Genomic DNA, 27,737 nt, shown 5'->3' on the forward strand with positions numbered 1-27,737 from the left:
GCTACGGGAGACCCTGTCTTAAAAACAAACAAAACAAGCAAATGAGAAACAGTGCCAGGACAGAAGGACCTGTGGAGGTGTCTTTTTCTCCACTCGGAGCACACCCTGAAACTCCTCTTTTGAGAGTCCTCTCCTGCCTCGACTCCAAACCATAGTGACATTTATGTTTCGTCTTAAGACAGGATTTGTCTCACAGTCAGTTTGTGGTGGCCCACACTATTGCTGGCACACGCCTTTAGTCTGTACACTTGGGAGCTAGAGGCAGGTCGATCTTTGTGAGTTCAAGGCCAGTCAGGTCTACAGAGCAAGTTCTAGAGCTGCCAGGGCTACATAGAGAAACCCTATATAAAAGAGAGAGACAGACAGACAGACAGACAGTCAGGCAGACAGAGAGAGAGACAGAGAGACCAGAGACAGAGAGAGCCTTTGATCTCAAGGTACAAGGCTCATCAATAACAATGGATATTTGTGCTATTTTATGCTGTCATTATTATTAAGGCAGACTTGGACATTTGGAGCTTTAGGAGTTTAAATACCCATTATAGCTTTTGATGGGTTAGAGTTATAGGATTGTTAATATTCAGTATGACTTTTGTCAATAAGCTTTCTCCCCGTCTCAGCTGTTATAGGAGAGAAGATTGATTTTATTGTTGTGAAACTTTAGAGTCAGCCTAGAAAATTAAGTCATTCACCATTGGTTTGTTTGTTTGTTTGGTTTTTGTTGTTGTTTCCTTCCTTCCTTCCTTCCTTCCTTCCTTCCTTCCTTCCTTCCTTTTCTTAAAGACAGGGTCTTACTCTATAGCTCAGGATGTCACCAAACTCATGGCAATCCTCTGGTCTGTGCTTCCCAAATAATGAGATTACAAGCAGGAGCCAGCACCAGCCACATCTTTCTAATCTTACTCTTCCTTCCCCTTAGCCCTAGTTGGCTTGTTTAACGTTAGAGGAACAGAGGCGTGGGGAATCATCAGGCAGAGGGTTTGCTACAGACAACTCGAATTACTTCCTCTCATTTCCACATTTTTCTTACACGGAGTTCTTGTAGAAATTGCTCAGCCACTTCCGACAAGAGGCAAGCATAGCACTCCAGCTGCCATGCTCCACCCAGGCACCCTCAGATGGGGACAAAGTTCAACATTTTACCTAGAGCTGAGGATACCTCTCTTTGGCCCTCCCTGGCCAGAAATTTCATTGGTTGTTGGAAAATTTAATTTCCTGGGTCAAAGAGACACTGGGAAAGGCTTAGCTGGCGTCCCAGTGCCCTTAGCAGACCTCACTTTGCCGAGTCGCATTTAAATGAATCACAGGCATATGGATTACATTTCACTTAAAATAACACATGGCCCGAGAAATTAAAGGATATCATACTTTAACCAAGTATTTGGCAGATCTCAACTATTCAAAATGTTTTTGCAAAGCCTGCATGCAGCTGGGCTCCTGGTTCCCTGCCGTTAATCCTGTGAGATTTAGTGCCAAGGAAGCAGCTGGATGGATGGGTGGGGACAACAGAATTTGATGAGAGCTGCCTGTGAGTATCCGAAAATTTCCGCAGACATTTTTTTTTGGGGGGGGGGTGGGGTGGGAAATAGGAAGAACAGAACCAGCCCTATTCCACCGAAGGCAATGAATGAATGCATGAGTGACTATGAGTTCTGAGTGCTGTTAGGTGGCTTGTCCTAGCGCTACCTGAAAGCTCTGCTTGAGATGTAGTTTCCCACTGAGGCTTGGAGACAGATTTGTATCACTTTACAGTTCCCATGTTGTACAGAAGGCCTGATGTTGTAGGATGAATGGAATATCAGAGTGTCTGATGGGATCTCAACCACAGTTGTGCATAAGCAGCTGTCTGATTGCCATGGGCTGGAGGTTTGCCGTCTCTTTCACGTCCGTGTATTGAAATCCCAACCCCTTAAGGTGCTACGTTAGGCATAGTTTTGTAGAGTGATTGGGTCATGGCATCTCTGCCTTCATGTTTGAGTTAGGTGGCCTTTAAGAGTCCCCGGGAAGCTAGAACACTCTTGCTTTATGAAGATGCAGCTAGAACTAGCTTCTCTGTAGTACAGTGGCTCTTGGCTGATACCAGCTATTTGAGAATTGTGAGATGTTAATTTCTGTTGTTTATAAGCCGTTCCACTTGTGGTATTTTGTTACATCAATCTGAGCAGAGTAAGGCAGCATCATTTCCAAATTACTGGAAACAATGCCTTTTCAGGGTCCATTGTTCAAAGTTGGTCCCTGTATTAATGATTAAGAGTGGTCTTCCAAAAGCATGTGGCTGCAAAATCACCCAAAATGTCAGGCAGCCTCCAAAATGGAAGTAACCAAGATGTGCTGATAGTGAGGCCACAGAGGCTCTGCTATTAAGAACTAAGCAGAGGGAGATTTGATCCTAGGCAGGGATGGTGCTGGGACCACATAGGTGTCGTGGAGCGATGCCTAAGCCAAGGGACAGTGGCAACCACCAGTACTGGAAGAGGCAGTTTCTCTGGTGGGAGCCTTGATTTTTGGCACTGTAATACTGATTTCATTCTTTTGGCATCCGGAGCTGTGAAAAAACAAGCTTCTGTGGTCCCAACCCAGCAAACCTCAGAAACAAACATAACAGTGTTTATGGCTTGGAGATGCTGTGTTGTAATATCTGCTTAGTCCAATGTCTGCTATATGTCAAGCAGGTTTTCAGTGTGTGTTAACTTTATTTTTAAATTATTTGTTACTGGGTTTTATGTGTGTGGGTGTTTTGCCTGCATGCATATTTGTGCACCACCTGTATACCTGGCACCCGTGGAGCTAGAAGAGAATTGTCAGATCCCCTGGAATTGAAATTATAGACAGCTGTGAAGGGCCATGTGGGTCCTGAGAAGGGAGCCTGGATCTTTGGGAAGAGCAGCCAGTGCTTTTTATTGCTGGAGACATCCCTAGCGCGCTCTCTCTCTCTCTCTCTCTCTCTCTCTCTCTCTCTCTGTGTGTGTGTGTGTGTGTGTGTGTGTGTGTTACTGGGAATTGAACTGAGAGCCTCACCTGCCAGTCCAGCATTCAGCCACTGAGCTATGTCTTCAGACTTCTGCTAAATTGTCCAGAATGTTCTTGATTGACTGATATTCCTACGTCAGCCTCTCTGGTAGCTGAGCTTCCAGGCCTTAATCTACCACTTCCTTCTAGAACATACTTTCTGAGAATCTTGATGATGCAAAGCATTACCAGTAAAGGGGGTGGGGGGCAGGGAATGACAAGAACAAAACAATTGAGAAACCTGTGTGGTTGTTGCTTGCCAATCGTACCTAAGTTCTGTGACAACCCTTCCAATGTCAACTCTGCTAGAGAACTTCAGGCCAAGGATAACTAGGAATGGTGGGTGGCTGGATGCTGCTTATGGTGTCAGTGGTAACATCAGTCTCTATGATGCTGCAGATGCTTGCCTCCATAATAGGCCCGGCTTACAGCCCTAAGGTAGCTGGTTAATGTCGTCACCACAGTCACTGGGAGATATAGGGACCTATGTAGGTCTGTTTGCAAAAGGGGGTCTCTAAAATATTATACTTTTTGGAAGTTCACCAGGGTGCGAGGCAAAGAGATAGATGTGAGCCTAGTCTGGTTGACCCCAAAGTCCAAATTGGTCTAAGTCAGTACATCTGTTTCTGTCTCTCTGTCTTTGCCTTGGCATTCTCTCTCTCTCTCTCCCTCTCTCTCTCTCTCTCTCTCTCTCTCTCTCTCTCTCTCTCTCTCTCTGTGTACAGATAACATTTGTGCACATTCAAGTAGTACGTGTGCCGTTTGAGGTAAGATCTGGAGCTCACCAAGTTGGGCAGGTTGGCCAGAGAGCCCCAGGCATCCACCTGCCTCCACTTCCCCAGCACTGGGCTTGCAAGCATGTGGCCCCATGTGTGGCTGCTAAAAGCATGGTTTCTGGGGACTGACCTCAAGGCTTTATGCTTGTCCAGCAAGAGCTTTACTCTCTAAACCATTGCCCCATTGCCAAAGTCCAAGCCTCTTCCCCAAGGAATTATTTTACCTACCCTGGGTTTGAGCTCTTCTTCGTCAACACTGGCACAGCACTTTCACCAAGTCTTTCCCCTCTCCTTCTGTCTTAGTTACTGTCCCATTGCTGTGATGAAACACCATGACCAAGGCAACTTATAAAAAAAACCAAAAAAACAGCATTTAATTGGAAGCTTGCTTACAACTTCAGAGGGTTACGCTGTAGTCATCATATCGGGGGATTTGATTGAATTGGTAGCGGGGCAGGCAATGGTGCTGGAGCAGTAGCTGAGAGTTCACATCTGAGCCCCAGGCAGCCGGCAGAGAGAGCAGAGAACAAGCCGGAGCAACCCAAAGCCTGGTGTGAGCTTCTGAAACCTCAAAGCCCACCCCCATGACACGCCTTCCCCAACAAGGCCACACCTCCAAATCCTTCCCCAATAGTTCTGCTGAGGGTGGGAGATGCACATTCAAATATATGAGCCGGTGGAGGCCGTTGTCATTCAGAATGCCACAACTCCCTTCCCAAGCCCTGATCAGAATTAGAATGCCAGTGTAATGTAATGGGTAATCCAGACTGTCAGAGACCAGACTTGGACTCCTCCTCCTATTTTGTGTAGATTGTGACTGTGACATGTTGTCAGATAAGCAACTCGATGCATTCATAGACAATTTCCTTTGCCTCCAGCTTATTTCTTGAATGTGATGTGACCAGTGGCTTCTAGCTCCCCGTGCCTTGAATCAGTCTCAGCCATGATGGACGTACCATTGCATTGTGAGCTAAAATAAAATCTTTTCAAACTAATCCCTGCACTTGGGAGGCAGAGGCTGGTCGATCTATGTGAGTTCCAGGCCAGCCTGGTCTACAAAGTGAGTCCAGGACAGCCAAGGCTACACAGAGAAACCCTGTCTCAAAAAAACCAAAAAACCAACCAAAAATATTTTCTCCCTGAGGTTGCTCTTTCTAGGGTTTTTTTGTTTGTTTGTTTTCAAACCACAGCAACAGTAAGAGGAACCAACACAAGGTGTAAGCTTTGCCAAGTCCCATAACCTTTGCAAGTCTCACTGACCATGCATAGAATTCAGTAACATGATGACTTTAAGGAACTTTCTGGGCCTGGCATGCTGTGAGAGTGCAATAAATAGCTGCTATTATTTGTAATTTTGCAGGGTCAGAAAAACAGTGAGGAATGATGTAAGAGGGAATTTCCCAGAGTTGATTCCCAAATGTAATAAGAAAAGTTGACCTTAAAACCTACTGTCTCTAAACCAGGCCTGGTGGCGCTTACGTTTAATCCCAGCTCCCAGGGAGGCAGATCACTGTGAGTTCGAGGCCAGCCTGGCCTACAAAGAGGGTCTCAGACAGCTAAGCTACCCCTGCTGTCCTCTCCCCTCCCCCCGGAAAAAAAAAAAAAAAACCCAACAACTCAGGGAGGAAACTCACTCACTTCCACTCTCCAGCCATGCCCAGTTTGACCTAACTGTGTCTCAAGTATGCAGAGTAGCAGCGTCTCCCATATGGGCCTAACTGTACCTCTTTCTGGGGCTGTGGAATCAGTCCCCTTATCAGGCCTGAACCCACCCGATAAGGCAGTTGGGATTGGTTTACCAGTTCCAGCCCTATCTCTTCCCTGGGCCTGCAGCCAGGGTTGCCTGGCATAGCTAGGAAGGCGTACGCCTGTCTTTTGTCTCCAGCTTATTTCTTCAGGCTGCCCTTCATTGGGAGCCAGGGAGAGATGAGTGGGAGGAAGCTGTGTGCTGCCCCAGTGGCCTCAGATGGACCCTTGCAGAGCTAAGGGAACCTGGGGACTTGGAAGAAGTTGGAAACTGGTGTGGACTGCGAGGATCCATCCCTTCATGAGCAGGCTGTTGACCTTAGAGATAACAGCGGCCCAGGGAGTGAGCACTTACCATGAGCTCCATGTATTACATAGACTTCTTTAACTCTGCGCATTTACGGAAACGGAGTCCCAGTAGGCTCTGAATTTTATGACCTATTTTTATATCACTTGGAAATGTAACATGGGCATTATCAAAGCATTTAATGTTACTTTGAGGCCAAAACTATGTAAATATTAAAGTTACAGGGTTTTAAAAAAATGAGACCATACTGCATGTCTAATTTTGAACCTTAAAACTATTTGTTCTGCTGGCTGTTTTCTGTGTACCTGGTAAAAACTAGAGTCACTCGGGAAAAGGGAACCTTGATTGAGGACTCGACTCCTTCAGATTGGCCTGTGGAGCATTTTGTTGACTGATAACTGATGTGAGAGGGCAGTGCCGCCCCAGGGAGATGGTCCTGGTCTGTACCAGAAAGCAAATTAACAAGTCCAAGAAGAGCAAGCCAGTAAGCAGCATCCATCCATCCATGGTCTCTGCTTTGTTTTTTTCTTTCTTTCCTTTCCTTTCTTTTCTTTCTTTCTTTCCTTTTTCTTTTTGGTTTTTTTTTTCAAGACAGGGATTCTCTTGTTGTCCTGGTTGTCTTGGACTCTCTTTGTAGACCAGTCTGACCTAGAACTCATAGAGAACCTTCTGCCTCTGCCTCCTGAGCGCCGAGATTAAAGGCGAGTGCCACTACGCCCAGCTCTGCTTCTGTTCTTGCCTTTAGGCTCCTGCTTGAAGTTCACGCCCTGACTTCCCTTCATAGTAGATTGTAAAAGTGTTAGCTGAAATAAACATTTTTCTTCCCAGGTTCCTTTTTTTATTTTCTTTTTAACTGCTGTTTATCACAGCAATAGATAGCAAACTAAGACATTTATCCTCAGTATTTTCCCACATTAGTCTGCTTGTAGTGGTGTGTGTGTGTGTGTGTGTGTGTGTGTGTGTGTGTGTGTGTGTGTGTATGTGTGTGTGTGTGTTTTATGTATTGGTATGTGTTGTGTGTGTGGTATGTTTATGTGTGAGTGTATGGGTAGGTGAACCTGTGTATACAAATGAAAAGGCCTGAGCTCTATGTTGGGTGTCATCTTCTATGTCTTACACTTTGCGGGGTCTGTTGCTGAACTGGAAGCTCGCTGTTCAGGCTAGGCTGGCTGCCCAGTGAACTTGTGGGATCCTCCTGTCTCTAACCCACACTGTTGGGTTTGCAGGCATGCATATCTATGCCTCTTTTTTGCATGGGTATTAGGAGTTTGAATTCATATCCTCGTGCTTGCAGAACAATTGCTGTAACCTACTACCTACTCCCCCCACCCCCCAGCCCTGTTTTATTCTTTTTAAGAAGACATAGAATTCCATGGTGACTATGACAGCTCAAAAGTTACTATTTGTTTGCACACCTTTAATCCTAGCACTCAGGAGGCAGAGGCAGGTAGATTACTGTGAGTTCCAGGCCAGCCTGGTCTCTACAAGGCGAGTCCAGGACAGCCAATGCTATACAGGGAAACCCTGACTTAAAAACAAAAAGTTACTGTTTTTCTATTAAGGGAGAATCAGGTTTCAGATTTCTTGTTACTACAAATAACACTGCAGTAATAATATGTGTAAGAGTCTTTAGGTGACTGGGCGTGGTGGCGCACGCCTTTAATCCTAGCACTCGGGAGGCAGAGACAGGTGGATCGCTGTGAGTTCGAGGCCAGCCTGGTCTCTACAAGATGAGTCCAAGGCAGCCAAGGCTAAACAGAGAAACCCTGTCTCGAAAAACAAAACAACAACGGATAAGAGTCAAGTCCAGGGAGCTTACAGGTAACACGTGCATACATGAAGGAAAATTGCTTTTGCACACACTCCCACCCATGGGATCCTTTGAAACCTAAGCAATCTTACCATTATTTCATATAGCTTCATTGACACCTACTGTATGCACCTGTTTACTTTACCCATTTAAAGCACCTAGTTTGGTGGTTTTGTTTTGTTTTGTTTTTTAAAGCTGGGCAGCAACCAGTACACTCTAGCCCAGAGTCATTTCTGTCATTCCAGGAAGAACCCATTAGTAGTGTTGCAGATTGAATTGAGTTGTTAATCCGCCTGCATCTCCACGTTGGCGCCCGAATCCCCAGTTACTCAGAATAATCTTATTTGGCAATTGAGTCACAGATGCATGTCGTTAAGACTAATCAGGTGGTCTCCTAATGCAATGTAGCTGGATTCCTAATAGAAAGGGAGTCGGCGGCATACAGACGCGCAAGGAACAGAGTTCCAGTGCCGTAAACCGAGAAGTCAGAAGCCAGGAAACAGGCAGGGAATGGCTACCTCCCTCTGTCTGCTGCCATCAGAGGAAACATGGTCCTGCCAGCACCACACTATGATGATAAACTTCCGGCTTTTGAGTCATTTGGTTTGAGATGCTCTGCTGAGGCAGTCCTTCTTCCCCTCACCAGTCTGTAAGTCACAGACCTCAACTTGCTGTTTCTAGATTTGCCTAATCTGGGTGCTTTATAGGATTGTTAGGCAACGTGCCTGCCTCTTCCTCTGTTCTTCCCCTACTCCTCTTTCCTGTTCTCCCTCCTCCCTTTGCTTTTCTCCTCCTCCTGTTTATTCCCACCCACCCCTTTGAAGTGATTTCTCATGGAGCCCAGGCTGGACTCGCCGTGGGCTCCAAATCCTCCTTGCCTCCACTGCTAAGTGCAAAAACTACCAGAATGTACCATCACGTCTGCCCTCTGTGCTCTTTCCCAATTGAGTCTTTCACTAAGGTTAATGTTTTTGAGGTTTATCCATGGCGTGGTATGTTTTGGTTGGTATTTTTAAAGTATTATATGGTATATACCACTTTATAATGCTCCACTTCTCTACCCAGTTGCTAGATTTCCCCTTTGAGCCTTGGCTAACTTTCTGTTCCTCAAGGGCTGTTGGTTGGGAGCTGTGTAGGGATGAGAACAGGTATTTTTGCTCTCTGTAGGAGAGAAAAATAACAAAACAGAGTTGAGTAAAATGCTGAAGAAGTGAGAGGAGAGAGGGCGTCTCTGTAATGGGGTCCTCAGAGGGAATCTTTGAGGATGAGGGCCAGCCTTGGATGACACAGGGAGAAGGGATGAATGGGGCGGGGTAAGAGAGAGGAATTCAGATGAGAAGATACTATATAAATATTTGGGCTGGATCAAGGAGAATGCAAGTCTTCATCATCTGTTAGGAATCCAGCATCCCTAAGTAGCCATATTGTTTGAACTCATTAGTGATATGTCAAAGTTAAGGAAGGGAAAGCTGGTTTCTCCTTCTACATCTGGGCTTCCAGAAGATTCAAGTGATAGACAGCCCAATATTTCACTCTTCCACTTTTGCCTTTGAGTTGAGTTCTCTTGCCTTATGCAAAACATACAGCCAGGGAGGCAGGTGGACCATCTAGAAAATGCTTGAGGAATCTTTGACAACTTGGCTCTGTTCTGTGTACCTTGAGTGGGAAGCGTTTTCCTCTCCATCTTTTGAACTTGGACTGATCTAAGGGGAGCTGGCTATGTATCTGGGTATCCCGGCCCGCAGGGTCTTCAACGGGTACCTGTGGAGGGGGCGGACAAGTGGGGGGACAGGAGACATGAAGAAATGAGGGCAAGTCTGGATTCTGATCAAGCCCCATTTATTGAAAAATTTCACAGGGTTTTTATAGGCACGGGGGGAGGGGGACAGGCATGGGTATTTGCATAAGTGAGGGTTGCTATGGATACCTAACTGTGCAATGCTCCAGCAGGTGTCTACCTTTACAGCTGCTATAATCACAGAAGGGGTAGAAATTCCAGAGAGAGAGAGAGAAGTTATAAAAGATCTGGTTAGCCAGGAAAAAGTTCCCAGAACTGCTGCTTGTAAGCAGCTGGCCTTTAATCTGATTTTACCAGTAGTCTTACTAGAAAAGGTAGTTTATAGCCAGAAAGGAGTAGCTCTTTCTATGAGCTCAGGGGTCTTAGAATGACCGTCCCCCACATCTGGGGAGTCCAAGGATTACAGGTGTCTGAGCACCAGGCTAAAATGGCATCCTCACAGCTTGGGTGGGTGGGGTGTATATGGATGTATGTTGTCTGCTCAATGATGGTTAAGTGTATGTAATGTAGTCCTTGTAAGAGAAGCAGAGGCCCAAAGACTAGGTGGAAGATGCGAAGATAGTCTCTGTGGTTAGGACAGAGCAGGAGGAAGGAAATGAAGACAGGCCCATGGGTGGGGGTGGGGATGACATAGGGATGAGTTCTCAAAGGGCCTTGCATTGCAGGCTTTTATCTTGAGAGCTGTGGAAGATGATAGAAGAGGCAGATAGGGCATCTCCAAGTGCGTTTTAGGTCTGATATGGGGACAAGGTGGCCCATATGGAGAGAGATGGATGGATTGTTGAGAGATTTGTAAGATGGGGTCATGGAGACTGGGCCATGGGGCAGATATGGGCTGAGAGGGTGGATGGGTTCAACAACCGTCATGTGATTTTCTGTGTGAGTAGCGAATAGGACAGTGGTGTCAGGTCCCTAGGTTTGCCCTTAGCTTTTGGTGGGACCTTGAATAGGCCAAGTCCTTACTCAGCTCTTGGTTTCCTCAGTAGATGAAGGTCATGACGGCCTCATTTGGATAGTCACCACTTCCGTGGGATCATAGTGAGATCTGCTTAGGAAATTGTTGTGAAAAACGTGTCCTGGGTTTCCGTCACCACTTGCCTCACCCCAGTTGTCTCTGATTTATGTGAATTTCGGGGGAGGGTGTGTTTGTTTGGTCTGTATTCATGGGGGAAGGGTGGAATTGCATGTGCCTGTGCACATGTAGCGGCCAGAGGCTGGCATCAGTTGTCTTTCTGTATGAGTCTCACCAAGTTGGGACCTCGCCAGTTGTTTAGACTGCCTGGCCAGCAAGCCCCAGACATCCTTCTGTCTCCCTGTCTCTCGGTGAATGTTGGGACCTGAACTCAGGCCCTTGTGCTTGCATAGCAAGCCGGTTACCTACTGTGCCATCTCCCCAGCCCTTTCTCTTCTAAAATTCTAAGTACTCCATTTTTTGGAGCAGGCGTGTGCTCAGCCTCTGCCTATCCAGCAGCAGAGACTTCACTTGGGGGCCTTTTTGGGTCTCTCATATGGGCACTGTTGCAAACAATTGCCCCCAAATACTCAACACCATTGAGTGGGTGGAGCTTGGCTACAGGGTCCTGAGCTTTTTGAGGAAGCTGAATGGAAGCTAGGTCTTTTGCTGTCTTTGTGACTTAAGGGCTTAAGGCTATTTTCCAGTCCCTTCCATGACTTCCTCGTGTCCCTATGGATTCCTTCCCTACCCCCACCCGCCAGGTAGCCTGTTTGCAGAAAACTGGCAGAGGCCTCATAGTCTCCTCTTGCATCAGCCTCCCTGGAGAGAGATCCAGATGGGCTGGCTATGTGGCTACAGCAGCTGCATCATGTCAAGCATGGTTTCTTTTTTCAAATCCTTCTTTCTGGAGAAGGGAATTCTGGGACAAAGAGTTTCTTTGGAGAGACATTGAGTCACGAAGGAAAGAATTATCTAAGCTTAGGAGGGCTAACAGGAGTCCTGTTTCTGTAAGCTCTTTATTGCTTGACTTAACCAAATCCTATGAATACAAAGGTCAGAGTACATTCTTAGGTATGTGGCATAGCATAGAAAAGTGGAGTGAGGGATTCTCAGCTCCCGGTGTCTAGGCCAGCTTTGCCTTTGGCGTGCGCGCGTGCGCACACACACATACCAATTTGCTAGCACTCGCATAACCACACCCATCCACTTACACACAGGGACACACATATATGCAGTCCTTCATCATAATTTTATAAACAGCTTTTTAGAGGAAACTGGAAATTGGTTATCATACCAATTCTAAGAAGGAAGGAAGGTGGGTTATGAAATGGGGACTGACCCAGGCACTTGCTGGTAAAGCCCGCCTTCACAAGGCCTGTCAGCTCCTCAGTGGGTGCTCAACTGTTTTCGGGTGCTTTTGTGGATATCCTCCTCTGATCTTCATCCTGGGAGAGAGGCAGGTCCCCCACAGGGCTAAGTCTCACAAATCCCCTAGCACATAATTGGCTTTAGTCAATATTTGTGGTATGAGTGGTGTTTCAGATATGGGTGCTGGAATACACCCACGCACTTAAAAGTAAGTGTCTGATGAAATCAGGATGTGAAGAACACAGGCTTTCTACACCCTCTTACGTCGCCTCTCGTACACAACAGGTAGGAGGCTGGGCGAGCACCCTTCCTCTGATTTAGCTACCATCAATGTGTCACATACTCTTGTGTACTGAGATTGCTGGCTTGCAAATAAAACTTCTGTGTGCGTGTGTTGCTTTTACTCTTTTCAGATTATTGATTTGTGAAAGCCTTGAGCAGAGAGGGTAGGCCATCACGATTGTTTTGGTGTGGTAGACGCCCTGACGTACGTATTAATTCTGTCCCATGCAAAAGTGGAAAAGGTGTGGACGGCAGGATCCAGGGATGATAGGCCCTTTGGGAGCTTCTGCTGGGTGGGGCCTGTGATGTGCATGCAGGTGTCACTTAACTATGACAATCAGAGGTGAGAGCTGCCAGTCCTGGCTTATGACTCAGTCATTTGGCTAATTAAGAACAAGTGCCTTGACCCGATCGATACCCAGGACCCCCAGCCAGCAGTGCAGTGAGGTGGGAAGATTTCACTAAATGCAAATTAGGCCACTGTCATCTTTAGAACTTGGCCCAGTGGCTAGGCAGGTTGGGATAGTAGTTTACTGTGGTCCATGAGGGCTTTTCAAGTTTTGATGCTACTCACTTTTGTTCTGAGATGCTAAGAAACCCAGGCAGGCTTAGAGTGTTTAACCAGAGGCACCCACCTTTGAGGCAGGTGGGTTTGTGGTCTTCAGAGACCTACTTTATTTTTTCAGGGTCAGATACGCTTGGTCCCCTCTTCCGAATTTCTTCAAAGGTCTGGTCTGGTGATCTCTTGGAGACAGCTTTCCTTACACCCCTGAGACTCATTCTTAAAGTCTTTCTTCATTGTATGGCAGCCTAGCCTTCTTCCCTCCCCCATTTGTACCCCTGAACTTCTACTTCCACGGACTCCCTGATACTCCCATCCGGGCCCCCGTGGTTTCAGCTAATCTGATGAACAACTATTGTGATTATTTACCAAATACTGGTTACCATGCAGGTGCTGTCAGGGACTATTTCTTGCTCTTTAAAATTTTGTATTTCTGAGAAAATATAATTTCCTCCCCCCCCATCCCCCCCAAACCATTCTTAACCAAGTCCAGTAAACATCCAGGATGGGCTATGTAGGTCACCGTTAAACAAACCCACAGACTCTTATCAGTCAGCCATTTCCTGGGCTCCTCAGGTCTCTTGCCAGCCGAGCTTGCCTGATTCTGAGACGTTGGCCCTATTTTTGTAGATGGACACTCGTCCTCATCACCACAGATGAGAGAGAGGCATGGAGAGGATTAAATAAAGATCCTGCTGGCTAATGGATAAACAGTGATTATCCAGACGTCCCTTAAGCACAGCATAAAAACAACCCGGAGGACTGGGAGCTAGTCAGAGGAAACCAGAAGACATGGTGGGAAGCAGGTGGTGAGGAGGACTGTTGTTTTAGTGCCTCGTTTAGAGATGTCCTTAACAGGAAGCTAAAGACAACGTACCCATAATTCTGGCTTTTTGAGAGCCGGGCTGGTGGGTGTCACCATCTTGTTTCTTAGGGTTACTTTGGAACTTGGTCCCTTAGCCAACAGGAGCCTCACTCAAGGAAGTCCTTGGCTGGGAGAAGGGCTCAGCTCTTTTACCATAGGAGCAACCCAGCCTTGGGGGGGGGGGGGACCTTCTGCTCCCTCACAAAGGAATGCTGGTGCTTGTGTGCCCCTGGACGCATCAGTGCCTTATTTGGCAGTGGGGCTGAGCCCTTTGCAAATCTGTTTCCATTCCCTGAGAGTCAGAGGGAGACCACGCAGAGTGCTGGTTTGGAAAACTTGGTTCTGAAACATCTCTTAGTTGTCTTTTCCTCCGTACTTTTACCCTTGTGGAGAAGCAAACAAAAAGAATACATAAGAATATTTCATTTTTTTCCGAAATGTGAGCTAGCACAGGCCATTTCATTAGGATAAAACTTTCTGCTTTTCAGCCATACTTCCTGTGCCAGGGAACCCTAGGCACATCGTTTCCCCTTAATGGAAACCTGGGGTGCTGTGGCCGTAGCTTGATGGTAGAGCACTTGCCCAATATCTATGACACCTGGGCTTTCACTCCCATCATTGCAATCGATATGTCTGCTACCCAGGACACTTAGTTCCCAAACATTTTGGATTAGAGATATTCAATGTGCGGTGGAAAAGGATTGCTGAGCTACAGTTGTTAAATTGGATACAAACTGGTTACACTTGAAGGACGATAAAACAGTAACTTGCTTTTGGAGACCAAAACCAGTACCCTTTTAGAAACCCAAAATAAAAGAAAATAATAAATATGATTTTTTTTTTATTTTGTCCAAAATAAGAACTAGCACAGGCATCTGTATTTTCTTTCTGATTTTCAGCCATATGTCCTGTACCTGGGAGGCCTGGGTGACACTATTTACATTTAATGGATACCTGGGGTTATTTTTTCTACTGCATGGAAATATTTGCAGTTCTAGTCTTTCACTAAAGCCTTTACGCATGAGCGTCTGGTTTTACAGGGCTGTGTGAGAGCCACCCTAATTCACTGTGAGTAGCACACTGAAGCTAGGGCATTTTGTGGAGTCCAGAGAAGCTTAGGTAGGCCTCCTAGAGTCTGAGTCTGGACAGAGGTTCTCCCTTCCCCCACAGTCCTAGTGTGAGATTAAAAGGAACCACAGTCATCCTTGCCCTTGTTTCATGACTTGGAAGGACAGTCCAGTGCAGCTGGGACTCAACCCAAAGGCTTCTGGGTGCAGACAAGGCGTGCACATTCAGCACTCTTCTGGCCACATAGCTAGGAATACAGCTGGACACACATGTAGACGATGTCCTAGTGCAGTGTCAAAAGCAAGGTCATTATTGGTTCCCTCTCTGGTGGGCTGGTATGCTACCATCGATAGATTTTTTTTTTTAAACCCTCACATAAAGCAATACCTATTTATTTCTAGGTTGTTCGTAGGGAGGTGAGTAGAAGGCTGGGAAGGGAAGTCAGAAGGTTAAAAAGTTAAACAGAAACCTAGCAGAGCAGGAAAGCTCCCAGAGCCTGAAAAAAAAAGCATCACTTGGAAAACCCATTAAAGATGCAGATTTAAAAAAAAAAAAAAGATGCAGATTTCTTACTGGCTGCTTAGAGAATATCATTCTCCGTGGGGCCAGGTGGATTCTGGGCATCTGTATTTTCTTTTTCACAGCTTTTCCTGGTGTTGTAGAGTGATTGGGCCAGAGTCAGTGACTTAAAAGAGTGTGAGGGGAAAAAAAAGAAAGGCAGCCACATGACAAACTCGGACAGGGTGAGGACTGTCCCCACCCCCCATCCCCCCAATGTCAAGTGATGGGGAGAATCAAGTCTGCAACTCTGTGTGTACAGACAGACACTTGAATACTGTCAGAAAGGACTAGAGACACAAGGGGGGAGGGCAGCAGTAAAAATAGACTGGGAGGGAGCAAAGAACTGTGTGCTGAGCGCATGGGAAGAGGCTATCTTCAGGGTAGTTTGGGAACTGTTATTGCTTTGTACCAGTTTGCTTATCCGATGCTAGAGGAAGGCTGAGCTGAGCTGAGCACCAAGAGGGTGCTGTGTAGACTTATCTCAGGCTCTGCTCTACCCTCCAGAGAGGGTTGGTTTGTTTGTTTGTTTTAGCTAAGAGAATCATTTGAAACTAATGTCCACAAATAGTTCTGGAACTGAGATGAACTAATTCTGTAAGAGTGGTGGCAGGCTTGTGAAGGCCATGAGCCTTAGGGATGTCTCATTAGAGCTGTTTGCAAGCTACAAGCTTTGGGGCTTGGCTACTCTAGTGGTTTCAGGTTGCCATGGCGAATTCTGTTCTTCCCAAGAGAGTGCCTAGAAATGATGAGGTGCGGCGTATAGCTTAATTTCTTCGGTTGGCTTCAGAAGGTTCTTTTGTTGTAGAAAGAAGAATTATTCTTTCTATGTTAATCAATACAGTAAATTATTAAGGCAGTAGTTTTCTTTTACCAGCTAGTTCCCCAATGACTGACACAGAGAGTCTATGATTTAATTTTAAGCTGTAAGCACTATGTTGGGCAAATTCTGAGCTATTCTAATCCTAGTACCTTTAAAACCCACATAAAAGCAGGGTGGTGGTGACACATGCCTTTCATCCCAGCACTGGGGAGGCAGAGGCAGGTGGATCTCTGTGAGTTCGAGGCCAGCCTGTTCTACAAAACGAGTCTAGGACAGCCAAGACTACACAGAGAAACCCTGTCTTGAAAAACCAAAAACCAACCAAACAAAAAACTCATACAAAAGCCAGCCACTTGCCAATCTGATGGCTCCCTGGCAACTTCTGCTCCATCAGTCTCTTCCTATAGCCATCTTATTTCTCCTGACCCTTTCTCTCTACACCTTCCTCCTCCTCCTTCTTCTCTTACGTTTCCTCCGCCCTTAAACCCAAGCCCAGGCACCTAAAATTCCACCTCTTTCTCTTCTACTCAGTCATAGGCTTCAGCATCTTTATTTAGCCAACCAGGCATAATTGGGGAACATTCCTTATCATCATATGGTTATAGGAGACAGTTCAACATTCAAACAATGCCCATGGCAGGGCGGTAGGTAACTGGATCTCAAGCCAATGAAATCAGCATTTGAAAACACAGTTGGACCTTCCTCCAAAATTCTTTTTGTTGTTGTTTGTTTTTCTTTTTTATGTGGATGAGTATTTGCCTGTCTATTTTACATGTTCACAATCTGCATGCCTGGTGCCTGCAGAGGCCAGGACAGGGTGTCTGATCCTCCTGGAACTGGAGTCTCAGACCGTTGTGAGGCACCATGTGGGTGCTGGGAACCTAACCTATGTCTTCTACAAGAGCAGCAAGTGACTTGAAGCACTTAGCCATCTCTCTAGTCCCAAAATGGAGGTTTTGTTTAGGGACTTTGACCTCTGGTGACGATGGCTTTCCCCTATTTCTAGGCTGCAGTGCCAGCTGCTAGTGTCACCATGATCACGATGATGTGACACAGTTGAGCCCCTTCTCCTACTCCCTGCCTGCCCGTGGTCAGGATGGACAGTACCGAGACAAGAGAGTACAGCAGAAACGTTTTATCTATCAGAGCCAGTGGGGGAGGGGAGGGTGGGAATCTTGGATAGGCTTTCCCTCTTCCTGGATCTCCACTCACAAATCATTTCCTGAAAACCCTAATGCATGCCAGTGGTAAGAGACCGCTTCCTGCCACCATGCTGAGCCCGCCCCCTATCAGAGAGATGAAAGAAAGAAGTAGATGGAGAAGGGACATCTGGCCACTCAGCATCCATGTATGTGGTCTCATCTCTGGGAAGATGAACAGCAACGTTTGTCCTGAGAGCAGTGCTGGGGTCTCCCTGCCTGGGCACATGGGCATATTCAGCCTTCTCTGGGACCAGGGGAGAGCCTCTGAAAGCAATGCTTTCTCCCCCTTGGTAAAATTGTACAGATGGCGATGAAACAAGTCCCCTTTGCTTCAAGTAGGAGGGACCTTCCTGGCCCTCACCCATACATAGCCCATGCAGGGAAAGAGTTATTTGGGTAGAACTAGCCCAGAAGCTCTCACTTAGCTACTGCCTTGCTCCTGCCCTGGGCTTAGCTTATTCTATGGCTCTTCTCTGCAGACATTCATATCCAAGAGGGCAGAATTGCCCTGATCATGACGAAGTATATCAGGTCAGGGCCATTGTCATCATCGCCAAATTGCATTTGATGTACAAGTTCCAGGCAGTGGTTTAGTATCATGTGTTCATCCCACAGAGTCAAGGCAGTGACCCAGTTCTAAGGGTCCAGCTCGCAGACGTGACACGGAGCGTGGCTCCACCAGCCTTGTGTTCACTTACAGTGACCTGGCTTCTTTTGGGTATGCTGTGAATATGCAAAAGCAGTGTGAGCTAGCGTTGACGTGGGTGGGTAGTAGGCTTGCATCAGTCCAGGATGTGGGGGAGGCAGGAAGGTGAGGGGACTTGGACAGTCACGCATGCACACACATTTCTGAAGTTTTCTCTGTAAGTTGTGGTTTATGGTGTTGGTTCAGGGTTTGCCCTTGCATCAGGATTACCTGGAGGGGAGACTTGTTGAGACAGGAGGCTGGGCTCCAGCCTCAGTTTCTTTTTGATGCAGTAGGTCTGCGGTGTGGTGCATTTTGGGTGTGGTGTATGCTTGCGTACCTGTTTGTGTGGTACCAGAGGTCAGGATTTTTCTCTATTGGTCTCCACCTTAGTTTTTGAGACAGGACTGTTCATGGAGTCGCTCACTGATTTCTGTTATACTGGCTGGCTTGCAAGTTCCAGGGATCCTCGTGTCTCGTTTTCTGTAGCCCTAAGGTTAGCAGACACGTGCTGCTATGTCAGACTTTCTTTACTTGACTGCTAGGAATCAGGCCTTCACTCTTCCACAAGGAGCCTGTTACTTCCTGAGCCATCTTCTTGGATTCTAACTTACATTTAAATTTTTTGTTTCTTTCTTTTTTTTCTTTTTTCTTTTCTTTATCTCTCCCTTTTTCTTTTCTCTCCTTTTTGTTTTGTTTTGTTTTTTGTTTTTTCGAGACAAGGTCTCTCTGTTAGCCTTGGCTGTCCTGGACTTGCTTTGTAGACCAGGCTGGCCTCGAACTCACAGTGATCTGCCTGCCTCTGCCTCCCCAGTGCTGAGATTAAAGACATGAGCTACCACACCCAGCTTGAATTGTTTTTAGAGACAGTTTCTTTTTTCTGGTTAACAGCCCTGGATGTCCTGGAATTCACTATGTAGACTAGGCTGGCCTTGAACTCACAGAGATCTGCCTGCTTCTGCCTCCCAAGGGCTGCATCACCACAGTTCTGCTGAGATTCAGATTCAATGGACAGAGTGAAGCCAGTGGGTGCTGGATGCAGAGAGGTCATTTTTAATTGAGGGTGAGAATTTTAACTACAGAGGACGTGTGGTCAGAAGTGGAGTGGATAGATTTAGGAGCTGCTGATCTCTCGAAGTTTCATTAATTCATTAACTCATTAATTCTTGCCTCCATTTATTCGGAATACATGTGTCTTGCCTGCTTTGGGAACTAGAAGGAGCTTTTAAAGACATTTGTGGTCCCTGCTTTCAAGGGAATATGTAGTCTGGTGAGAAATCTATTTGATTTTTTTTTAAGGTTCTTAAAATGCTGAGGCTCCAAGAATCCCCAAGCTAATGAGGGCAGGTGCCCAAATAAGCTGCAGAAAAGCTGTCTTCTGAGCATGTGTGCTTAGGAGCCTGTAAGCATGTGGACACCTCAAAGGCTCAGTTTGAATTGCTCTTTTTGGCTCACCCGCCACCCTACCCACTTTGGTTCATTTTAATGCTGCTGCTGGATAAGTGAATCCATCCCCCACTCCTCCATCCCCACCCCCCCACCCCCCGTTAAGACCCCGAATAAGCTTAGAGTGTATTTACCTCAAGTGTATTTCCTGTGGGAAAATTTACATCTCTTCACTGACACCCAGGGTACACCATTAAACTCTGAACTCTCAACCAACCATCCATTATGCAGTCTGCAGAAATGACCCAGGAAATAGACCATAGGAATGAGCTAATTGCTTTTCATCTTTTCCCTTAAGTGATATATGGAGTGAATTAATAGCTGAGGAGAGTTAGAGACACACGTAAAATCCATTCATTTTTCTTAAACCTTGTTAAAAGCAATAGTGAGGAGCTAGGGAATGTGGCTCCATTGCTAAGACTACTGCCTGGTGCTCATGAAGCCCTGGGCTTAGCACCCTATAAAACAGGGTGTGCTGTAATACATCTATACCTGTAATCCTAGCATTTGGGCAGGGGCAATGGAAGGACCAGAAGTTCAGGGCTCATCTTAGGCTATATAATGAGTTCATGACCATCCTGGGCTACATGAGACCCTGTTTCTGAAAGTTAGAATAATGTAAAAGCAATGATGATAGCCATTAATTTCTATCCAGGTCCACTCCATCATAATTAAGGTTCAGCTTGCTTCCTGTATTATTATATTGTTTGATTCAGGAGGTGTATTGTCCTTACTCATGGGAAGGGGAAACTGAGGAAAGGGAGACTACCCAGTTTGTCATTTGCATTTAGCTTGCCTTCCCCTGCAACCCCCCCCTACACCCCCAACTCCAAACTGGAAATGCATGCTCCAGGTGGAAAAGGGTAAAATACAGGGCCAATGGCTCTCAGGACCCAGAAACCCAAGCCAGGCAGCAACAAAGCCCTGCCCTGGTTGAGTCCGTGACTCTGAGAGAGGCAGAGGCCGGAGCTGGATTTAGTCTGGGCAGACAAAATGGTTGCTTTGGAACAGCCAACACTTGCTCCCACAGACAGCTCTATAGTGGGCAGGGTGGCATTAGAAAAAAGGCAGCAAGGATCTGTGCTGACACACCGATGAATGGGGGAAGCTCAAGTAGCCTGCAGCACCTGGCTGACTGACCAGCAGCAGTCAAGCCCTGAGGGTCCAGCAGTGAATTCTTGAGGGAGGAGAGGAGTCTTCTTTCCACAGAATAAATGACAACGCTTAGCTGACCATGGTGAAAATGTGATGGTACATGCTACATGAAACCAGGGACTTAAAAAACTTTGGCCAATAGGAGGGGTTTTGACTGTGAATGTGTTTGATGTGTTGGGGCTAGAGATATTGGGGGTACTTTATATGGATGTAACAACACAGCCCTGTCATAAGAGAGGAGGGGGAAAATCAGTACTTAATTATCCTATAGGCGCGGGGAAAGAACTCCAGGTTTGGGCCAAAGTCATTGGATGAAAGCCAAGACACCAAGGTAGCTCATTAGCATGCTCAGTTGCACTGGGAAAGGGTTGGCCTTGTAATCTTCCTGAGGGGTTATATGGCCCTCTTTAGAGGATCCGAGGTTCCCTAGATCAGGCAGAGAGGGAACTCAGCTCAGAAAGGGAGTCATCATCTTGTACTGAGCTCAGAGGCTATCTGGAAATGCCAGACTTTGACCTTGATGCCAGGATCCCACACCAGCTAGTGGCTGGTCAGAGCTGGAATCAAAGCGTTTGTCCCAGACCGTGCCTCAAGCCCCTGGTATGCTGACTTACTCACTAATTCCATCCATAGTTAACTATATCTTGTATTTAGTAAGCTTGCAAGTGCTGGAAGACACAAGCACACATAGCTGTGGGGCCTGTGCCCTCGTGAGATTTCCTGTTGAATCCCTTCAAACTTATGAATGACTCCTTGGAATCTCTGGATCCTAAGGGAAATGGATTTGGAGATGCATTCTGCAAGTTAGCAGCTGACCCAAAGTTTCCATGTAGCTAAGTGCTTCTCTGGGCCAGCTGGACTTTGCATTTTTCTGGCTTTACACATCTCTCTTGGGTTTCTCTGTTTTTCCTCAACACTGAATGTTAATTCTTGAGGCATCTGCTGCCTGACTGCATCCTGGGGTGGGAAGAGTCCAGCCTAGACTTTGGATCCATGTCCCTTCCTCTGGGATATGCCACCTCTTCCAAAACCTATTGTCTCTCCAGACTCCTTTGATAGTCCTTCTACCCTCAGCCTGTTTTTCTTCTAAAAACGCAGTTTTGAATTAGGTTTCCTGTTTTCAAAATGAGTATTTGATAAATTTGTTTTTTGTTTTGTTTTGTTTTTTTGTTTTCTGTCTTTCTTAATTGCAGCAGTATGTAACCTGCGTTGGGAACATCTGCCTTTCTCTGGGAACATTGCCATTTACAGTGGACTCCTGCCTTGCCAGTTGTTTTCAATGCATGGACTTAGGGCACATCACTCAGTTTTTTCATTAAAATGGACTTGAGAATACATATATTTCTGAAATACCCGCAACTAATTCCTCTTTAGTTTTTCACACTTACATATAAATATGCATTTCTTTCTGCCAGACTTGAATTCTGATGTTTTGTTCCATTAAAACTCAGAAATAACTTCACTCCCTGATCTTGCCTTTCTGGGGATCGGTTCTGTCAGTTGAAACAGCTGTTCGGTTCTTTCATTTTTCTTTTTTTCTATTTTCATTTTAGAGAAATTCTAGGAACCTTTCCTGTATCTCCTAGCCTTTGGTGAGGGATTCTTAATCTCAGCTTCAAAGGGCCTTTGACAAGAGAGAAAACAATATCTACATTTAGAAAAGAAAAAGGGAATTTGTTGGAATGATGACAGAGACAACTATGGGATCTCAGGAGATGTGACCCACAGAAAGGCTAAGCGCTGGCATCAGCAGCTCTGTGAACTACAAATATTCCTGTCAACTGTCCAGACCCTTGCAATGTCACTCCATTGGCTTTGCCTAAAGCATAGGCCAGGGCCAGGTGGGACCCCTTGATTGACAACCCTACCAAAAACATTCAGCAGAGGTTATTCTCCTAAAGCAAAATTGAGGTGCCCATGCTAAAAAGTTAGTATATACAACACTGGAAAGATAAGTTGAATTTCTCAATAGGGTCCCCAGACCCTGAGATATTGTGAATGTGTTTGCATGTACATTTTCTCAGGACCCAGAAAAAAAAAAAAAATCGAGATAATTGATTTTGGTATCGTCAGCTCCATCTATCTGGTTGGAGTAATCAATGACAAGCTTCTTCCTGGTTTTCTTTCTGTTCCTTTGTTCCTTAGTGACCACCAGTTTATTCTAATCAGGGTAGCATCTCCTGGCTCAGTTAAAGTCACTGGCCACCATCTCCAGGTGGGTGGAATCTATCAATAAAGGTGCAAATGTCTGCTCTTATTTTATTTTTCAGGCACCTCTTTGCTCCGGCCTACACAGAAACCTGCTACAATGCAAGTGGCAGCCCTCAGACCACCACGCTGAAATCTGAGGTCAGTCACATAGATGCATGTCCTACATCGGCTGCCCTGGCTGGGTGGAAATAAATATGTGGTTGAGGTGGTCCCTTCTCTGAAGGGCTTGCTTCCCCTCACTGAAGACCCAAAGCAAAAGCAAACTCTGTTGTCTCATGGCTGTCCCTTGTTCTTTGCCAGTGAAAATGGCGAAGCAAACAGATACGGAACGTTTGAGGGTTAGGGTAAATAGCCTTGATTAAAATCTATGTAAATCATTAGGAAGTGCACATATGATTACGCCTATGTTAACTACTCATATATTAAAAAGCTTTAAAAGGAATAATTTACTCATCATCCTGTCATCTTGCCCAATTAGATGGTGCTAAAGTTATTTATTTATTTATTTATTTTTGGTTTTTCGAGACAGGGTATCTCTGTGTAACAGCCCTGGCTGTCCTGGACTCGCTTTGTAGACCAGGCTGGCCTCAAACTTAGAGATTCGCCTGCCTCTGCCTCCCGAGTGCTGGGATTAAAGGCATGCGTCACCATGCCCGGCTCAAATATATTTTTTTAAATGTAAGGTTTTAATCATTGTGCTCACACATTTGTATTAACATTATATCTTTTTAATGCAACTGCGCTTTGTTGCTGTTGTTTTTGTTTGTTGGTTTTGGTTTTTCGAGACAGGGTTTCTCTGTGCAGCCCTGGCTGTCCTGGAACTTGCTCTGTAGGCCAGGCTGGTCTTGAACTCAAGATTAGCCTGCCTTTGCCTACTGAGTGCTGGGATTAAAGGTGTGTGCCACCACCTCTATGCTCTATCAAGCTTTAAAATTTTTTTCCTCTTGTCTTATTGCTGGACATTTCCCCTTCAGTGTTGTTTATAGTAGGAAAGTTTTGCACATCATCAAAGGGTTATTACTTTGAAAATAGTTTTACATCTTAATTTATTTCATCATATCCTACTGGTGGACATTTAAGGGAGTAAGTCCTACCTGTGGCAGGATTTGTCAGCCCTTCCCACAGTGATTTCTGTTAGAACTCACAGGCTCAGAGCAGCGGATCTAAAGCAGAAGGAGTGATTCTTTTTTTTTTTTTTTTCTTTGCCTTCAGGGTGCACTTAGAAATGTTTGGAGGCAATGCTGCTTGTTGCATGCTGCTAGCATCTCATGGGCAGAGGCCAGGGATGCTGTGAAAGCATCCTTTAGTACACAGGGCACAACCTCACAATAGACTTATCCAGACCTAGTCAAGCCAGAAGTGCCTCAGTGGAGAAACCCTGTACCAGACCGAGGCTTCTGAACCTGGGCTCATGAGACAGCATAGGACGGGGGCGCGCATGAACTACATTGTGTTTGTGCTTCTAAGAGGCAAGAAATCTGATGTATGACGCGGGGGAGAACTGGAGAGTTCCTCTAAGAGTACCCATGGATTAGATCGCCATGTAACCCACGCTTCAAATATCTAATAAGATAGCCACTGTCAGTTACTAGCAGGCTAGCTAAGTTTATTAGACTCCCTGGAATTGGGAAAGGATGGGTCTTTTAATTTTGCATTCATCTTAGACAGTGGCTTTCAACCTGTGGGTGGCAACCCCTTTGGCAAACCCTTGTCTTCAGAGATATTTACATTGTGATTTATGAGAGTAGCAAAGTTGCAGTCATGAAGTAGCAAGGAAAATAAATTCTATGGCTGGGGTCCCCACGACGTGAGGAATTGTATTAAAGGGTCGCAGCATTAGGAAGTACCACAGCTCTCAAGAGGTCTACAGCGGAGTAGCTGGGTAGCTGGAGGGAGTCGAGGATGCTCTGTTGGGCTGCTGGATGCGAAGGTCAATGGAACTTCTTCCCAAGGCTTTCCTGGGTGGGAAAGAAGTTGGAAGTGTGGCCGGGGACAGCAGTGGGCAAACTGGGCTGGGTCAGGGAAACTGTCCAGCTTCGACCCACATCTCCTCAAAGCCCCTTGTTCCAGGCTTCTCCCTTCTGCAGACATCTGCTTGGGAATAGGAACGGTTGCGGGGGGGGGGGGGGGCGGGGGGGGGGGGGGGGGGGGGGGGGGCTGGGTAAGTGCCATGTTGGAGAAGGCCCAGGGCCATCACAGTTTCACCGAATCAGCCTCCTCCGAGCTCAGCCCCTCCCACCGCCATACCCACAACTCTAGAATGGGTCTCAGTGCACAAGTTTACTATGAGCTCATGCTTCCTGCTGTGAAAGCCTCCGGGTGGCCCCCTCAGCCGGAAACGCTGCAGAATGCCATGACTTCATGGCTGATCCTGACTTTTTCTTTGTGCTCTAAGCTGTGCACCAAGCACTGTGCACCAAGCAGAGATGTGTTAAGAAGGATCTTTCAGAGAAGAACTGTGGGAGGCAATGTCCCTTGGCCTCCTGGATCCTCCTCCTTCCTGAAGGCCTTGCTGGCTAAAGCACATCCTTACTGAGCCATGGGCCAAGAGCATTGTTTTCTTCCATCCACCACTGCTGGATTCTTGCAAAGTCCCCACCCAGGCCCAGGGGGCTCCCAGTCAGTTTTCTCATTTGGAAACTAAGAAATCAAGGAGAAATGAGACTGGAATAACCCGTAGCTGCCTTTGGCCTAAATGCTGAGGACTGTACCCTGTCTTCAAACTTAGCAGGCGTTCTGGGACTCTCATCAAGACTTGTTAGCCAGGCCTGTAGGTGACAGCTCTAATCTAGGTCAAGTTACTGGGGGAACAGGTCTCGGAGTATGTTCCAACAGCAAGACTTACAGGGTTTGGGATCTGAAGCCAGGGCTGCGGTCTTGGCTCTCACTAGCTGTGTGACCTTAATCAACCCTTAGGACCATACCACATTCTTTTTTTTTTTTTTTTTAATCTCAAAAATTAGATATGCTGATCACTGACTCAGTGCTATGGAAGGGTAAGATGATCCCTTGGCTTTCATGGGGACTTCTAAATTCCATTTCTAACCCCATGCTTTACGGATGAGGGGATTCAAAAGGGGGAAAGTAACCTGCCTATGCTTAAGTGGCAAGGCTCAGCCTAGAGCTTTGCCCCTTGGTTGCTAGAGGGTAAAAGAGAATTCAGTCAAGTACCTATCTGCCTTGGTTAGGAATAGAAGAAGATGGGGTACAGGGCCAAGTTGCTGGGCTACACGTCTTCGCTTCACTGTGTCACTAAAGTTCTTTACAGCCTATCTTAGCCCAAAAGCTGAGATCCTTTCAACTAACCTTTAGTTTCCCTTGTAACCTGTGAGTCATAACTGCCTCATAGGGCTGTGGCCAGGATTAAAATAAAAACTAGTAAGAGCCTACTGGCTCCTAGTTACTAAGAGTAAGTGGTAGGTACCCTGGTCACATGTGCTAGTGGCCTCTGTAAATTACAGAGCATGTGACAGTTGTAGAGCATGCCATTGCTGAGAGCACAGGGGGTGTGCACATTGCAGCCATCAACCAGAGAACCAAAGAGGTGTGCGGTGTCTTCCTAGCCACTTCTGGGTCTAATTTCTCACTGCTTGTGAAGGAACTAGCATTTTAAAACTGTTTCATCTACCCCCCCCCCACTCTCTCTTTGGTTTTTTTGAGACAGGGTCTCTCTGTGTAGCCTTGGCTGTCCTGGACTCACTTTGTAGACCAGGCTAGCCTTGAACTCACAGTGATCAGCCTGCCTCTGCCTCCTGAGTGCTGGGATTAAAGATGTGCGCCACCATGCCCGGCTTGACCTACACTTCTCAATGCTTGACTCTCTGTCATTCCACTGTCAATGAGCCCTGTTCTCCTTACGAAGGCCTGGCCCCTCTCCCAGGGAGAACTGGCCCCACTCATTGTCAGTGCTCTGCCGAGTTCTAAGGACCAGTGTCAGAACTTGATTGTTGACGATCTGCCTTTAGTTCCCCTGGCCCAGGGACAGATGGGGAAGCCACATGACAGGTGCTGGCCTTTGAAAGCAGTGGGACCCTTGGCTAGAAGCTGGGCTGTGCATACATTGCCTGCCTTCCTAGGTGTGCTGGAAAGCAGTAATGGCCTTTGGCTAGAAGTCGGACTGCGTATGTCACCTGTCTTCCTAGTTGCCGGGGAATGACCTCCTATCCCAGTGGTTTTCCTTTGTACTCACATGAAGCTCAAAGTCTGACCTGTTTAAAGTCCAGGAGACTTTGATGCCAAGAGGAGGCTGCTGCCGTCCCTCTTCATTCCTGTGTCCGAATGAATGGGTAGATGCCCACCACTGCTTGCCAACAGATCTTTGGTACGTGAAAGGGCACCTGTGGTCCAGAGAAGTAGGCCAGGTTGAATGGGGCTTTGCTTGGGCTTCTTGTTACAGCTGCAAGGCTCACATAAATAAGATGCAGAGCAGAAACCATAGAGGTGGATTTGGGTCAGCCCTTTTGGTGGGCTTTTGGGTCTCCCAAGGCCATGTTTTATTGTTAGTGAAAGAATTTAATGAAAACATGGCCACTGAGGTTTATTGTCTATCATTCTGGGCTTGGGGACAGTCTAGCTAGCTCCTTTGTGTACAGGACTCTCATGGCCACTCTGAGGTTGGAAGCTAAAGATGTGGAAAGGCAGAGAAATCATTTATCCTGCTGGCAGATGTGGGAACCTGGCTTTAAGGCTGGCCTGGCTATGCCAAAATGCCTCAGTTTAATTTCCAGGCTGAGGGGTTGGGGATTTAGCTCAGTGGTAGAGTGCTTGCGTAGCAAGCGCAAGGCCCTGGGTTCAGTCCTCAGCTCTGGGGCGGGGGGGGGGGGGGGACAAAATAATTCCCAGGCTGTCTTCAGGACTGGAGCTGGGAGAGAAGTAGACTCAGTCACATGGGTTTGCCTTCTGGATCCCCCCCCCCCCCCAAGGGAACAACTGGAAACAGCACCGTCTGGAGGCGAGACTGTTAGGCTGTTTGCCATGTAGGGAAAGCCTGAGCATTTATGATTGCTGCTCAGTCTTAGGGTGTTTGGGAAGTCGGTTTAAGACACTGACATTAGGGCTGGGCCTGGTGGTGCATGCTTTTGATCCTAGCACTCCGGAGGCAGAGGCAGGTG

General features: G+C 46.6%; 1 protein-coding gene across 1 annotated transcript in view; it reads left to right on the forward strand.

Annotated features, from left to right (window-relative positions):
• Adam19 (ADAM metallopeptidase domain 19) overlaps positions 1-27,737 on the forward strand; it is an 88,175-nt gene that overhangs the window by 14,525 nt on the left and 45,913 nt on the right. Inside the window, 1 exon segment of the mRNA XM_051168237.1 lies at positions 22,686-22,764. Within this exon segment, the coding sequence (XP_051024194.1) occupies positions 22,686-22,764 (79 nt within the window).

This window comes from Acomys russatus, chromosome 25 (genome assembly GCF_903995435.1).
Source record: "Acomys russatus chromosome 25, mAcoRus1.1, whole genome shotgun sequence".
In the NCBI taxonomy this organism is placed as follows: Eukaryota; Metazoa; Chordata; class Mammalia; order Rodentia; family Muridae; genus Acomys; species Acomys russatus.